Raw genomic sequence first — 16388 nt, 5'->3', positions numbered from 1 at the left:
GTTCAGGGACCTCTCACAAGCTCCGACATCAGATATATATAAATAATAACGACTGATTATATCGCACAGTTAAAAACATTAGTTTAAAAAGTGCCCAAAACATTATTTTTAGAACAAAATTAATAAAATGAAAAGTAAGTAACTAATCAGTGCAATTTTAAAACCTAATGAAGTGGTCCAACCTCAAAATGTACTTGTTATAGATTACATATTCATAAAGAAATTTTTATTTTTATCATCCCCTGTTTACAGTTCGGCATTTTCATGGCCAGGCATGTGTTAGGAAACAATCTATTGTTCCTTTTCTTGATTGTCAGGAAATAATTACGCCATAATGAGAATACAGACGTTATTATCTTTGTATAACCAGATTAAATTGTCCAGATTTGTCATGAAGTCAGATAAGAATGCATGTCTGCTTGGGGCTTTCGTGCAAGTTGAGCCAAGTTGTTTAAAAACACATTAACTTAGATTCCTTGAGTGTGATTTCATGCGCACTACTTGTATAAAACAATTTTTGTATTCTATTTATTATTCTGAGCTAGTCTAAGATAATGTCTCTTGATACAAATTGAAATTATATTTTTTTATTGAAACATGCAGCACATTGCTGCACTTCTTGCTATTGAATGACCTGTAGATTAAGTCTATACATTAAGGTTTTAAATCTTCACTAACATACTGATGGATGACAAAAATATACATAAACTTAAAAAATAATAAATGTATGGTCAAAATAGTTAAGACTATATTATTAAGACTATATACTTTGAAAAAAAAAGTCATATATGCCTTTTTTTTATCAGATTTTTTGATAAGGAACGGTTGATTAATAACTTGTACTTTTGATGTTATGACTGTGCAATAACATTAGTTCAAAAGCTATGGGGCGATTTTACAGTGCAACATATCTCACGTGAAAAGTGTCATTTATTATTAGTTTTTAGGTCTTGTAGGAAAAAATATGTTGACATGCAACAATACACAAAGGACACAGAGTCGAATGTTAACGTTTAACTTTAACTTAAATGTGGGTATTTTTTAAAGAGATTAAGTAAACAAAGGTGATATATCAAGATATAGTCATTTAAAGTGATGCAACATAAAAGAAGATGATTTTATGCCGTGTTTTTATGGATACATTTAGACGTTTAGCGAAAGCGATACCGTTACCGCGCGTTTTTCCCAGTCCCCCTGAACGCAGCATCAGGCTGTCCAGCTGAACGGGTGGAGGAAGTGAGGAAACCGGCTGACCTCAATCCCATTGGACCAAAAGTACAGAGAGGGCTGTCATCATGCAGGAGGAAATGTCTCTGTGGGAATTTATCTGGCCTCAGAGGAAAAACAGTTCTGACTTCATTCACAAAAACAGATTCTGAAGAGAGGAAACAGAAAAACAGATAAAGGGATAAGAAGATTTCAGGGAGGTTTTTAACAGCTGGTGTGTTTGTATTCTGCGCTGCAAGGATACTTTTAGTGTAATGTATTATCATAAGACACATTTTTAACGTTTAAAACTCTTCAATAGACCTTTTTTAAGCATTTCCTGTACAAAATATTTTTTCCTGCTTGATTAAAATTCAATCTATGACTTAAAGTTGGTAAGATTTGTTGTTTTTTTCCTTTTCAAAACTTTTTCCAACCTCTTCTCTATAAATAATTTAAAAGTTAAAGTTGTTTCATACTCTTCCAACTTGTAATTATAATTATTGTATTCGGACTGTTTAATGTGCATTGTTTTTACAAGTTAACTAAAGTAAAAGACCTTTTTTCAGCACACTTTTTAAATATTTAAGCATGATTTTGTGAAAGATACATCACAGGAAATATTTGGTAAACGTAAAAAATTGTGAATTAATGATTTTTTTTTTTGTCCCTGGAAAATTATTCAAGATATGGTGAATTATGGGTTTTTTAAGTCTCTATTTTAAGAGTTGCTGTCAGATGTTTCAGTAAAAAAGTGTAAAGTATTACAGTTCATTAACTCTTCTGCTTTAAAGAAGTTTAAACTTGACAGTAAATATGTGAAATACAGCAGAGCTCTTTCACAGCTAAAGGTCTGATGTGCAAAACATGGGCAGTAAAAGCAGCTCGTCTCCAAACAAATGAGGCGGTGAAGAGATAACAGAGAGATATAAAACTTGTGGTGGATAGCAAAACATTCATTCTTTATTGACTGGAAAAATACAGGGACCAAAAAAAAGAAAGAAAAGAACTGTGCAGTCAAAATGATCCCCCAACACCCATGATTAAAATCCCCAAAGCGACTTCATATCATCAACTGAATACATCTCAAAATTACAGAGTTAATGTGCAGCAAGTAAAGCGCTATGTTAAGTCATGCCACGAAGCGGGGGAGGGGGGAGGGGGAGGAGGGGAGGCGGGGTGAGTAAAGGAGGGAAAGGCCAGCTGTTTAGGTTGTACAGGGCATCGTGAGCCAAAGCCACAACACAAGAAAAGCTTCATCATCATCATCATCATCATCATCAGTCTTGGAGTTTTTAGATAGCGTCAATGTCGATGTCGTCCTCCTCTTTCTCAGGCGTGTCTGGTTTCACGGTTTCCACTTTGAGCTCGCGAGCAGAGGACGAGTACACGACCTGGAAACAGGAAACAAAACGTTACATCTCTGTGCTGGGAAAATAAACTCAACGTTTAAACCATATGAGAGTCTTGCTCGAACACTGAGTTACAGGTAAAGGCTGGGGAAGTGAGTTAAGACAAGTTAAAGTTAATTAAAAACGGACTTCATGTGGACGGAGGCCCAGATGTTCAAAAGTTTAATCTGGATTAGAATAACCTACATTTGGGAATCAATTTTGCGATCCAGGATGAGGTTACCCAGCTCAACTTTGTCCTGGCTTTTCAGAGAAAACTGATCTGGGGCTCCAGGTAAAACAAAGTTTAATATATACTGTGCATGGGGGGCGCTAAAACCCACACAGACTGGGAGCTGGACATTTACTTTTCCCACTTTGACGGGAGCTGTTCAGCAATTCAGGAAAGAAATGTGAGCAGACTGTCAAAATCAGTATCATTGCCGCAAAAATCTTACATTCAACCTGAATAAAAGTTTGTTTACATTTTATTCTCATATTCAATCTAAGTCTGCAACTTTTCTTGAGTCTGAATAACCCTGAATTTTTAGATTAAAATTGACCAGGTAAAAACGTGGATCAGAAGAGAGGTTTTCAAAGTGGGGTCCTGGGACCTCAAGGGGTCAGCGAACCATAGCTTGAGAATAATTCAAAAACAGTTGCCATGAGATCAGTTTTCAGAAACACTTCTTTCTCTTTTTGCTTTCTTATTTTGCCTTAATTGTTTTTTTTTTAGCCTTTCTCTATTCTTATTGTTCTTACCTTTTGAAGTCCATCCTCTTTTATTTTTATGTATTTTTTTAGTTATTCTATTTTATTTTCACATTATTGTAAATACCTTCTTCTAATCCTGATTTTACCTAACTTATGTTTCAAGCTTGTTTCACTTTTAATCTTTTCACTTATACCCTTTAGGCCTTTAATTGTTTTATCTTTTGTTCATATCTTTGCTTAATTATAATTAGTGTTTTATTATTTTGTTCATATTTATTTTACAATTTTATATATTTATATTTCATGTTCTGATTTTGTTTGTAACTGCCTTTTGTTGCCTTCCTTCTTCCTCTTACAGAGTTTATGTTTTTAGCTTTTATTCCTGTCCTCATGGTCTCATTTTATGTTGTATGGTTCTTTAATTGTCAGGGTACCCGACTTTGCACATGGTGTCTTTCTGCTCGAGTGCCTCTTGGAACTGTGTGTTTTGTTTTAGGGTTTCTGTGCTTTGTTGTTGTTAATGTTTCCTGTAAAAGCACTTTGTAAACTTTTTTAAAAAAAAGGTGCTATATAAATAAAACTATTATCATTATCATGACGATGATGCTGCTGACATGATTCTCACCTCATAACGCTCAACAATTATTTAAAAAAAAACACCTTGAAGCCAACATTTTCTCAAAGCTTACAAAGTGAATTACTTGGAAAGTATAAATGTAGCCTAATTCTATCTTTGCAAAATCCTATATTCTACATTATTACATAGTATTAATGCTACGTTAATTAATGTTGCAATAATGAGGGTCCCTAGAAAAATGTTGCACTTGAAAGAGGTCTATGGTCCTGGTTCCTACAGCTTGAGGCAAGTCAAATTCAAGACTTTTTAAGACTTTTTAATGCCATTTGAAATCAAATCTAAGACCAACTTCACATTAAAGACAAACAGAAAAAACACCACATCAATTACATAGAGTTAGGGACAATTAATAGATCTGTATTTTCTGTCGTCTGCAACCACATCAATGTTTGTTGGTTCGGCTATTGTGATGTTACCACGAGAGCCACGCTGTAAATTACCACAAGACCATCTAAGGCCTTGATTTTGCATTCATAAATTAAATGCCTTTTAAGACTCTTAAGGATCTGGGGGAACCCTGCTTTTACACAAATCATTTTAGACCAGATTCTGTCAGAGGCTGATAACTTTGGGACAGACGAGCCCTGGACTTCATCTTCCTGTAACACACGTTCCTCTGTAACTCTATTAATTCATCCGTTTAATTCCTTTTGCTGGGAGCTCTCCCACTGAGATATAATATTCAAACACCCTTCAATCTAAGGTTTAAATCATCCTAATGAATAAAATAATCTAGTTTTAGGAGCCCTGTTAGCTCAGACCTGGACTGATGTCTCTTAAACAGTTGATGAAACACGATGGTTCATGAAAACGATCCACCTGCTCCGCCCGTCCATCAGAACTAAAGATGACTGTACTCAGATAAAACTCACGCTCTGATAATAACTATAAAACCCTTCACCTCAACGTTCTCATCGTCCTCGTCCTTCTCTTCCTCGCTGCCCTCACTCTCCTCCTCGGCCTCTTTCAGCCATTTGACGAAAGGAGCCGCCTTGGCGTGGATCTCTTTGGCGAGCTCCTTTGAGACGTACTTCTTAGAAACCTGGCGGAGGAAAAAAAAAAAAAAAAAAGTCTGGTTTTAAACGGCTACTTCAGGTTCAATGACAGTGAATCCAGTTTGGTGCAGAGAGTAAATTAATTCATTTCATAAAGGCTGTAGCCTCGTTTGATTAAAGGCTTAATAATGTGATATAGAATAGATAAGAGTAGAAAAAAATAGAAGTTTATAAATTTAAAAATATCAATAAAAAAATCTAAAAACAATTTTAAAAAATATTCTTAAACATATTAATGGAAAACAATATTCAAAAATATTTTAAAAAATATTCTTAGAAATATTAATAGAAAATATTACAGAATAGAAAGGAAATTAAAAAAATATATAAAAATATGAGTGACTTCACTCTTGTTGACATCAGTCGTTAAAAAATGTCCAAGCACAAAGAAAAGTGTCATAATAAAGTCATAATTTAATCTTTAAGATAATTTTGGCCAATATTTGATAGTTTTTGAACATCCTGTTCCAAAAAAAGCCAAAAAAGTACTTAAACACTTTTTATTTGCTTACAGAATTCACAATCGGCTGTAACCTTCCCACACCCCTGTTTAAATAAGGATGGTTGTCTTTTTGTCTTTTTGCTGTCGCCTCAGTTTGTCTTAATTATCTCATCTTGATAGACTAGCACAGCCTCTTTAAACGCTCACCTTCTCTGCCCAGGCGAATATGACGTCCTCCTCCAGCAGGTCAGCATCAAACAGGTCTTTGAGGATGATGGGAACCCGGGACAGCAGCTGGACCTGATGCAGCTTCACCACACACTCAAAACCTCCCAGCAGATACTTCTGAGCCTTCTTGTTGTTGTGACAGAACTGAGGAGGAAATAAGAACAAAGATCAGTAATGTCCTAAGGAGGATTCATGAAGAAAACAGAGAGTCATGTTTGATCTGCAGAACAGCTGACAGAGAGGGGGTTACATGTGGTTACAGTCCAGGGAAAATCACCAAACCAGTTTCTGTTCCAACACCCAAAAATAGGAGACACGAGACCGGTCACACGCATCAACTTACTCGCAGGAAGTGGCGTTTGTACTTCTTGATCTGGTCGCGGATGTTTTCGTCAAAGAGCAGCTCGCTGAGGATGAGAGGGCCCATGGCTTTGACATCCAGGCGCTCCGCCTCGGCCAGGATCTCCTTATCCGATCCATCGATGGTTCCAGTCTCCTTCTTGTGCTGGAAATGGAAAACAAGGGACATGAAGTTAGGCTTCGAGAGATTTATATTTATTTTTCTTGATTTGTTATTTAAGATTTAACATAATTTCACTTGCACTTTTAAGAAAAGGACAAACTTTGTTTTGCACAGTTTACCCTACATCAGAGAATTAAAAAGGGAATTCTCTTTAATTTGTTAAAAAAAGAGAAAACATGTTCTGTAGTTTTTATACATTGAAATATGTGTGTTTGTTTTAAATTTTGCATTCATTGCATGGTTTAAGTTTTGCAGTTGCAGAAATAATAATTTTTAATAATAATTGCTGCTATATGTAAATGACTGTGGCACACGACCACGCCAAAATAAAAGCCGCCATAACTTGAATTCCCTTGACTTAAACTCACACTCATGGTGGGATCATATCCTGGTCAAAACCAATAACATCATTAATCAGTGTTTACAGATACGTGTTATCAAGCTCTATGCTCTATGTGCTGTAATGATGAAAGTCACACCATAAATATCCCATGAGTCATGGTGTAAACTTTCGTTTCCTGCGCTGCATTGCAGTGTTTCTATCTGAATATAAAGTCAGCACGAGGAGAAGTGTCTGCGTCACTCTGTGTGCTTCATATTTACTTTGAACTTCATCCTGATCAGTCTGTGGAGACTGTAATGAAGAACGGTGCTGTGAATCAGCGTATATGCTGAAATCCTGAAGTTAAATCCAATACCTTTTTAAGACTTTTTAAAAAAACCTTTCAAAAAGTCTGAGGACCTTACCGCGCTTGAAAGAATGAATACAAACAAAGGCAGATTAATTGACATTCCCATTACCACAACAAGTAACAGTTATTTAAGGCTAACTTTCAGAAAAAAAAAACAAGAATTTATTTGATCGTTATCAAAATTTAGGACATGCGCCTGAGATTGTGTGATTTGCTTTTCATCAGCGCTACATACAGACAGCTACTAAACTAGTGTATGAACTGAGTTTGTTGTCACGTTAGCTTACCGATATGTTGGGCTACGTATTGCCCGCGCCTCACAAAATTACAACTTATCTTGTTGTCATGTTTCAAACAACAGCGCTACGTAACTGTATTGATAAATACCTAATCTCATTACGTTGTATTCAGTAAAAAGTTGATTTGAACAAAGAAAATTTGTTCCAAAACAAACATACGCTGGTCTGTGATGAGTGTGACGAGCAGACTGATTGTCCAATCACCAGGTGTGGTTATTTTTGAAGGTTCAGACCCTGAAAACATTTTCCAACCAGATGGACTATTTCTGTGGTGGATATATGGAACTGTCTGTCTGGTGTGTCAGGTTAGTTTTTAACAGTCACAAGGAGGAAAATAAATATTCATGGATACTTTTGGAGTCAAAGCTTGAATACTAAGAAAATTTAATACCTCGTAACATCAGTATTGAGACTTTTTGATACTTTTTAAGGGCCTTAAGTTTGTCTATCTTTCCCTTCGTTATTTAAAAATCAACAGAGGAGTTTTCCTCCAGCTTTTGTTGAACAAACCTGAAAGACTGACATCTTTCATACCACTGTTACCGATGTCCCTCTGTGCAGGGGCGTGTCCAGACTTTCAGAATGGGGTGTCAGGGGCTGTGACAGTAGGGGTGGCCAGGGTGTGCTTATATACAAATCATCCCCACAATCTTCTTTAACTTCACTCTCTACTTTAACAACCAGTACAAATAAGTACGATTGTTTAACTATTATATTATATACATAATTTTAGTATAAAATGTAGTATGTGCATCCAGTTGAATAAATTGAAAGTAGTTTTTCATAAAAAGGACAGATCTCAGCATGGCTGCAAACTTTGTAATGAGATAAGGCAAAATATATTTTGTGTTGAATAAATATTTTATAAAAGTTTTAAGCTTCTGATGTTTTGGGTTTTTTTTTTTTTTTCTGGTGTTGAGGGGGGGTTAGGGGCGCCCCCACAGTTTCAAAACATCCTGGAGGAAACCCTGGCCCAGTGTTGTAAATTAAACCCAGTATGAATGATAAGACTTCCTGTACCCACCTCATCAACAGAAAATTTAATACAAATATTTATCAAAAAGTAAGACTTCCTGAACTCTGATTCTGTTTTTTTTCACGGTTTTCTGACGTTTAATTAAATAATTACACCCAAATAATCCTGACTCATCCAGTAAATCTTACTCACTGCTCCACTGATAGTTACAGCTTCCATTTAAGATCCATTTACAACATTTCTGGAGATTTTCTCCACATTAAACTTACTCCATACAGAGTAAGTGGTTTTGATCTTTCTACCAGAAACCTGAGGTGTTGTAGAGTTCACTCTTCGTTGCTGGATTTACATTTGAAAGAAAGGAAAACTGATTTTGTGATCAAGGTCTAATGAAAGTGGGAGCTCTTACTTTCACAAAGTTGTAGAACAGGTTGACCCTCTCTTCCAGAGGTTTCTCCAGGTCCTCGCTGAGTGTCAGGTTCTTAGCATGGTCGCTGATCTCCTCCATTCGTCGCCTCTGAGCCTCCGCTGTCGTCTCCTCCGCCCAGTCTTCATCGTCGTCGTCTCCATCCTGACAGCAAAACACAGACAGTTAAGCAAATTTACAAAGTGGAAATGAAGACATTAAACTGAGCCTTATTTATGATTCTGTAACATGCGTGAAGATTTCATACACGCCTCATTCACACACGCACATGTGAGCGCACAGAAAGCCACAGATGCTGGCACTAAATAGACTCCTTGTTGTTTGAACTGACTGAACCTGCTGTTCAAAAGCAAACTCAAAGTGACCTCCGGACCACGTCAGCTGACTCTACATGAAAGAACAGAAATGTGTCAGTTTGTGTTTCAGAGCGGGAGGAGGATTCAGCAGATGATCCGTTTCGAGGAGAGACAGAGCTCCGTGCTGGTTGAAGGAGAGGCAGTCCAACTACGGCACACACACAGACATACGATCATTTGAAAAAACCTCTGACGGACAAGTGAAACGTCTCTGGACATTTAGAATTTGATCAAAACTAACTCCTGAATGGGGATGGGCACTGATTTTATTTTCTCTGTACTAAGAAAAGCTTTCCAGGTTTTTCTGCATCAACAACATTTAATTGAGTTTAAAAGTGAATAAATATGTAACTGGTCTCTGGATCTGGATATCTCTGGTCGTAAACTTGCAGACATGAGTAAAAATTGCACGTCATGTGATGCTGATGTATTGTTTTGAAATATATTATTGACTCAAGTAGGCCATCTAGTGTCTCGAAGTGGTTATAGCAATATTTTAAGTTGTTTGGAACCTTGCCGTAGTTATGAAACCAGACAGGAGCCTGCACGCAAATTTTCTTCCATTTGCCTGTGAGTATTTTGACATTTGGAGTTTTCAGTATTTTTCATAGAGTACCTACAATATGTTTCTGTGATAAAAGTTAAAATTATATTCTGAAGCTTAAGTTATACCAATGTAAGCTAAACCATTAGCATATCAATGCAATTTCCCACATACTTTAGCATTGAGCTAGCTCTTTTTGTTGATGTCCTTTTTTTTTTGTTTTGGTAAATAAGGAGATTTATACCACGTTGAATGTACTGAATATGAGTGTCTTGTGGGAGAGTAATGTACATTTATTCTATTTCAAATAATTATAAATATATAATTATTTATTTATTTATTAATATAATATTTAAAATAATTAAATATATAATATAGTATTATATATATATATATATATATATATATATATATATATATATATATATATATATATATATATATATATATATAATTATAATAGTTATAATAATAATAATACAATATATTTATAATGTACATTTATTATCTATTTATTCATTCTTCAGTAAAACTTCAAGCTGAAAATCCTGAATCAGAGTTTTCTTGGGAAACCTTATCTAACTGCTAAGCTAAGCTAGCTGTGGCAGACTAGTGGACATAAGGTCCGGCAGCTCAAGCATAGTGTAAGGAAGTGATAAGGGAATCGTTGAGCACAAACGCTAATGATATCAAAGGATTGAAACATTTCTCAACAGGAACTGGTTTTTGATTCCCATCCCTACTCCTGAAACAATCAAACAAAGAGAAAACGTTCAGCTACCTTGTGGTTTTTTAAAGTCTGAACAGTAAACAAACATGGTTTAATATGTGCCAGCACTATCAGGCTGTGTTTGCTGTTGAGAAACTCCTACATGCACTCGTCCAGCTGTCAGACTCTCACACTGTTGGCAGTAATGATCCTGAAGAGGCCCTCTAGTCAAGAAGCCAAAGAGGTCAGTGAATAAAGAGGAGGAACCCACCACAGCCTGAGGAGCATCAATACCGTCCTGGTTTCCAGCCTCCCCGCTGCCAGAGCCGTTCTCCTTGTCCTTCTTGCGGTTCTTCTTCTCCTTCTCTTTCTTTACTGACGCAGATCCACTGTCGGTGCTCTCTGTTATTTGGAGAGGCAAAACAGCTATTATCATATCTACGCCTGTCCAAGTTCTGACTGTAGAGCTGAGAGGACACAGAGGCCTAAACAAGAGCTAGACAAACACAAAGGATCAGACATGATCAGAGCCTCACCTGGTGGGTTTTTGAGGATAAACGTGCAGAGTTTGTGTCTGGTGTCGAGCATGCCGCGGTACCCACAGGCCTTACAGGAATTGCCAATGGTTTGTTTCTTGGGATTGACATGCTTCAAGAAAAACAAAGACATCTCATTTAGAGGAAAACGCTCGTTAGCTTAAGTATAACAACACTTAAACACGCATGATGTGGTGGAACAACTAACCAGATCAGTTTCAGGGTTGTCACACTCGGGACACAGCACAAATTTTCTGATGAACCCATCAAGCATATCCTGCAACTTGTTCGCCTCGTGGGATCCGTTGACGATGTAACGATCGTTTTTGGAATCAAACTGGGTCTGCGCACCGAGTTCACAACCAAAAAACTTGGTCGGGTCTGCGGACAGGGTCAGGAAAAACATTGTGAAGGAGCAGCAATACCCTGAATATCAACTTTAAGACACTGATACAAACAAAACTTTAACACAGAAAGTTCTCAATGTCAAACTTTAATGTGGCATTTGTTCAGTATCTGAGAATCCAACAGAAGCTGTCACTTACATGTTGGAGGCCTGTTCAATGCCTTTGCAACATCAACCATGTTGACAATGACCGTCTTGATTCCATTCCCTTTGCCTTCCACCTGAAGGACAAACACAGACGATCAAACCTTTGTTTGCTCACACCACACACTCTGAAATCCTGGGACGCTGAGACGTTACCTTGGCAATCAGACGGGGCATCTTGTAGCGGTAGAACTGGTCTGACACGCTGCGGTTGACGTTGACAGACATTTTGGCTGGATGTTAGCACTATCAGTAAGATAAAAGGATCTTGGTTGGGGATTTTTCGGGATCTTCTGTCTGGAAAAGAGGGGATGACATAAACGACTGCAAGCGTGCTCGGTCTCTGACATGAAAAACGCTGTGCCGCTGTGGCCGCAAGCTCCTTGCTTGAAGGCTAGATTTCCACCACACAGGTTCCAACGGCTGCGCAACAGCTCTGCAAGAGAGGAGGGACAAAAATCACTCAGAGGCTTCGTCAACAGACTGTGTTTTGAAAACTTGACATAAAAATAATAAATGTGACTTCTGATTTTACTCATTTATGTCGCACAAAATTTGTGCCCACTAGAGGGTGGTGTTTTCCCAGGACCATATTTTAAGATACAAATCTGTGTTGAGTTGTTAAGTACGGTGGCCCTGAGAGCTCACAGTGCTGCCACTTAAGAAAACATCTTAATCACTTTGACAGCACGTGTGCAGCATTTAGAAAAACACGCCGCAAAGACCACAACACAATACATTAGACACAAACTCTACTAATACACCTCAACACAACAGTAGCATTTCCAGAGGACGCTAAAAAGCAGAGGTGTCCAAGTATTCACGTTCATAACTCAAGTATAGATACTAGGGTTTAAAGGGACTTTTGTAGAAAGTATCAACTCAAGCTTTTTACTTAAGTAAAAGTATAAAAATACTGGTTTTAAAACTACTTAAGGGGGGAAATACCATTATGGTTAAAAGCTTAGGCTATGCCACAGGGGCCTAAAGTTCTCGCCCTGAGTCTCTGCCACGGACATCTTCATATTTTACTACATATGTCTGTCATTTTCTCGCTGAAGTGTGGCGTGATTTGTGTCATGTGCAGGTGTGATGGATCGCAAACAAACCAACAGGGTGTTCGAATGGGATTACATTTATACATCTCTTATGTTTTATATCTTTCTTATATAAATGAAATTCAGTCTTTTTGGATGGTGTGATTTCAGCAATTTCAGGATAGGTTTTCACTTTTATTGGTGGGTGTCTTTTTGAACGATGACATGCTGGAATAAAACAGAAGTAGCGAGGCTATTTTTACAATGTGGGGTGTAGAAAGTGCTGATATTTGCCTGAAAATGTGAGAAGTAGCAGTAAAAAGTCAGTTAAAATGTAACTACTGAAGTAGGGATGGGTACCGAATAAGGTACTTTTCGAGGATTCACGTAAACCCAAAAGGAACCATGTTTAGGTACCTAAACGCATCCTTGTGACTGTGAGGGAGTGGAAGAGTAGGCGATTGTCGATGCTGGACATAAACACAGCATTGCAAGGTTATATATTGAAGAATAAATTTGTTAAATTGAATTTATTTTACATTTTATAATGAAACAAAATGATATTTCTTACCACATGAACAGAAAAAAATGCAGAAAATTGGTAACGTTGAGTACTGGTACTGATTGCCAGATACCGGGCTTCAATACTGTATAGTTTCAAATGTGGATGGTACTCATCCCTATACTCAAGTAAAGACACCCAAAATTTGTACTTAAGGTAACAAAGTATTTTTACAGCGACAGACTACTATCTGAGTCATGTGATCACAATGTTAAATAAATCAAAAACACCCACTTCATCTCATTTTCCAATTCAACTGATGGAAAGAAAAACATAACAGAGTTGTGACTGAAAATCTGCGTCAACAACAAGTGTGTCGGGACATGTGCATCACTTTTAAGTGTCTTCTGGAAACACTTCTGTTGTTTTGTGGTCTTTGCAGTTTTCTAAATGCTTGGGTGAAAACTTTTGTCAGAATTTCCATTTAGATTCATAAAACAAACAAACAAACAGAGAGAAAACTTGTTTGCATTTCTTTTCCTCTACAAAGTGAAAATATTGGCAGCCATGGGCTTTGGACAGTTTATCAGGCAACATCAGTCGCACTGGAGGCTTAGATAACAACTGAGCAAATGAGAGGGAGTAACATTTGTGGCAGTCCCTGCCCTGACTATCTCTTCATACTGTAGTTACGCTGTTCTAACAAACAACAAGTACATCATAAAAGAGATTCCTGTAGAAAAAGTTAGTGACACCAATCAGCCAGCTAAGACTGGGTTATAACAGAGACATACCACTCCAGAGACTGAGGAAACTATACCCAGAGAGTATTGGACTGTCCAAACTACCGTACACTAATACAGTCTATGGTTATAACAGTGGCGTGCCAATCCAGACACATGAATAATTCAGACATCCTTAAACACACATTTCTCAATTTATACAAGCTTGGGCACATATATAACTGCAATGTCACTGAGATTACTAACAGGAAAAGACTCAGCATAAAGCCCCTGAGCTCAGAAATACTGCTGACAGGATCAGATCTTGCAAATATCCATGTGATCCAATAGCGAACAAACACGACAGATTATCCCAAAGAATAAAAATAAAACCCAGCCAGTAAACTGGCAGCTTTGAGGGCATATACGTGCAAATATTGTTTTGTGAAAGCCCTTTGTCTTACATGTGGGCCCCTGGCTTTAGTCACATAAGGCCTTCTCTTGTTATTAGGTCAAAAACAGGAGGCCTAGCAGCTGCCAAACAACTCTCACCCTGCTGACTGCTCTAATGCCGAATACCTGCTCTCTTTACGTGTTATTTCCACAGGCATGTCACTGTGATTCCACGTGGAATGAATCACAGCTGGCGTGACAGTGTCCAGAGCTGAGGTGCTTTAGAAGGGCAGAGGTCGAGCCTATTTCAGGAGGAGGCTAGTTTAGCTTAGCTGTCTGCTTGGTGCAGAGTGCGTCATCCAGTCACTGCACACGAGTGACGGGGATGGGAGACGCCATTTTGATACAGTGGCACAGAAAACATACCATATTGCACAATAATGCTGACCACGGCCTGGAAAACACCACATCCTTAAATCAGACTTGGATTATACCATGAGATATCTACAAAAACTTACCGTTTTCGCAAAACAAAGACATAAACACAACGCTGATCGTCCAAGAGCCGCAGTGAACGGTGGTCGATAGCTGGTGCTGGTGTTGTATCGATTACAGCAGGGGTTCTTAGCGGGGTTTTGGCTGTCGAAGATGCACAGTTAAACAGCCCAAAGCGTCTAAACAGTGCAGATGCCAGACTCAGAGACAGACAGAGGTGATTTTGAACGTCCTCGGGGGTTTGGGGACCTTTGGGAGAAGAAGAGAAATGTCACCTAAGCAACATCGGTGATCTAAACCGCTAACGTTAGCATCATCTGGGCTGAAAGTCTTTAACTGAGTGTGTGGCTCGGGCTCAAACATCACTCGTGATGTAGATGGTCTAGAAAACTCTCTCGCGTCCCGTTATGAAGAACCGTTATAACGTTGTTACTAATTAGATGTGAGACGATAATGACAGTGAGCTAACTTGCTAACGTTACCATTACACGTGTTTCATTACCAAATACCCCAAATCCGAAGAATTAATGTATATAAAACACTCACAACATACGTGAATTCTACCACTATGTAAAGCTTTACCTCATGTAGTCTCACTCGTTACATAAACAGCCCCCCGTAACGCTACAGCTCCAGTAAATAGTCATAGCCCAGATGCTAAAGCAAGTCAACTGACGTCCAACAGCTAACGACGCGGTTAGCTGCGATAATGTGATTAAGTAGTATTTTGTACATACGTGAGATAGCTATATTTTCCGTCTGGAATAACAACTATTGGTGTATAATCCACGCCACGAAAAGCTGATGTAATTGTTGTGAAATTATTGCGCATCTTACCTCTCGAATGTTCTGTGAAATGCTGCTACACACGTCGCTTTTACAGACCAACGGTAAGTTAGCGCTTTTAGCTATAGCATAAACTTCCGGTAGTAGCATCCTTTCAAAATACATGTTCGCATGTAACCTATAAATTACTCGCACTTCACTAAATAAACTCGACAGCTAACATAAACTTAAAAGTAGATATTAAGCTTTTACTGCACTGTAAAATAAAAGATGAAGAAAACGAACTCAGTCGTTTGATAACTCAGACAGTATTTTATAAATGACATGATGTGTACTGAGTGACACATTTTTTCCCCCTTTCTTTCTTTCTTTCTTTCTTTCCTTCTTTCTTTCTTTCCTTCCTTCTTTCTTTCTTTCTTTCTTTCTTTCTTTCTTTCTTTCTTTCTTTCTTTCTTTCTTTCTTTCTTTCTTTCATTTCATGCAATACCCTTTTTTTTGCCACATTCCAGCCAAATAGAACTAAATTTCAAAAGGTATATACCAAAGTTATCCAACAAATCGGCAAAAACTAATCTGAAATTCAGAATACAGATATTATTATTATTATTATTATTATTATTATTATTATTATTATTATTATTATTATTATTATTATTATTATTATTATTATTATTAATATTAATTTCATTGCCCACAATATCTTTAAGGACAGATTGCACATGTCTTTTCCCATACCGGGGTCTTCAACCTGTGGCTCTGGAGCCTCATGTGGCCCTCTGATCCTCTGCAGTGGCTCCTTGTAGCTTGAAAAATATTATTGAAATAAAGAATTGTTATTTTTCTTACAATGGGTATTGATGATTAAGTCTGAAACCACTTTACTTCAACTCCTACACCTCCAACAACAAAAAATGATGAGGTGGGCAAAATAAGCAATGTATAATGTCAAAGTATTCCTTCAAAAATTTAAAATTTTAAGTGGTTTTATTGTTTAAAAAAAATATTGAATTCCAAAATATTTTGATTTAAGTTTTTTTTTTTATTTTGTAAAAAAAATCCAAAAATTTAGATTTTAGGTTTTTAATTTTTGATTTTTTTTTTAATTTATTTTTAATTTCCCAAAACTTTGATTTCAGTTGTTTTTTATTTTTTAGATTTTTAAATTTTC

At 37.2% G+C, this 16388-nt stretch overlaps 1 protein-coding gene across 2 annotated transcripts; it reads right to left on the bottom strand.

Annotated features, from left to right (window-relative positions):
* Positions 1–2149: 2149 nt before the first annotated feature.
* eif5 (eukaryotic translation initiation factor 5) lies at positions 2150–15384 on the bottom strand. Of its 2 annotated transcripts, none has more exons than XM_074692626.1 (12): positions 15272–15384; positions 14458–14683; positions 11442–11721; positions 11281–11362; positions 10944–11116; positions 10736–10847; positions 10471–10601; positions 8573–8734; positions 6017–6178; positions 5653–5817; positions 4850–4990; positions 2150–2600 (listed from the first exon to the last, which is right to left on the bottom strand). In XM_074692626.1, the coding sequence occupies exons 3-12, from the start codon at positions 11511–11513 to the stop codon at positions 2502–2504; spliced, it is 1299 nt and encodes a 432-aa protein (XP_074548727.1). In that variant the 5' UTR covers positions 11514–11721; positions 14458–14683; positions 15272–15384; the 3' UTR covers positions 2150–2501. The 2 variants fall into 2 exon arrangements, with proteins under 2 accessions (XP_074548727.1, XP_074548728.1); XM_074692627.1 differs by having other exon boundaries at positions 15172–15313.
* Positions 15385–16388: the final 1004 nt, after the last annotated feature.

Source organism: Halichoeres trimaculatus, unplaced genomic scaffold (assembly GCF_033239565.1).
Source record: "Halichoeres trimaculatus isolate MK-OKI-2021-1 unplaced genomic scaffold, fHalTri1.1 fHalTri1_scaffold_17, whole genome shotgun sequence".
Lineage (NCBI taxonomy): Eukaryota > Metazoa > Chordata > Actinopteri > Labriformes > Labridae > Halichoeres > Halichoeres trimaculatus.
The sequence above is the reverse complement of the archived record's forward strand: the minus strand, read 5'-3'. Positions and strand labels throughout refer to the sequence as shown.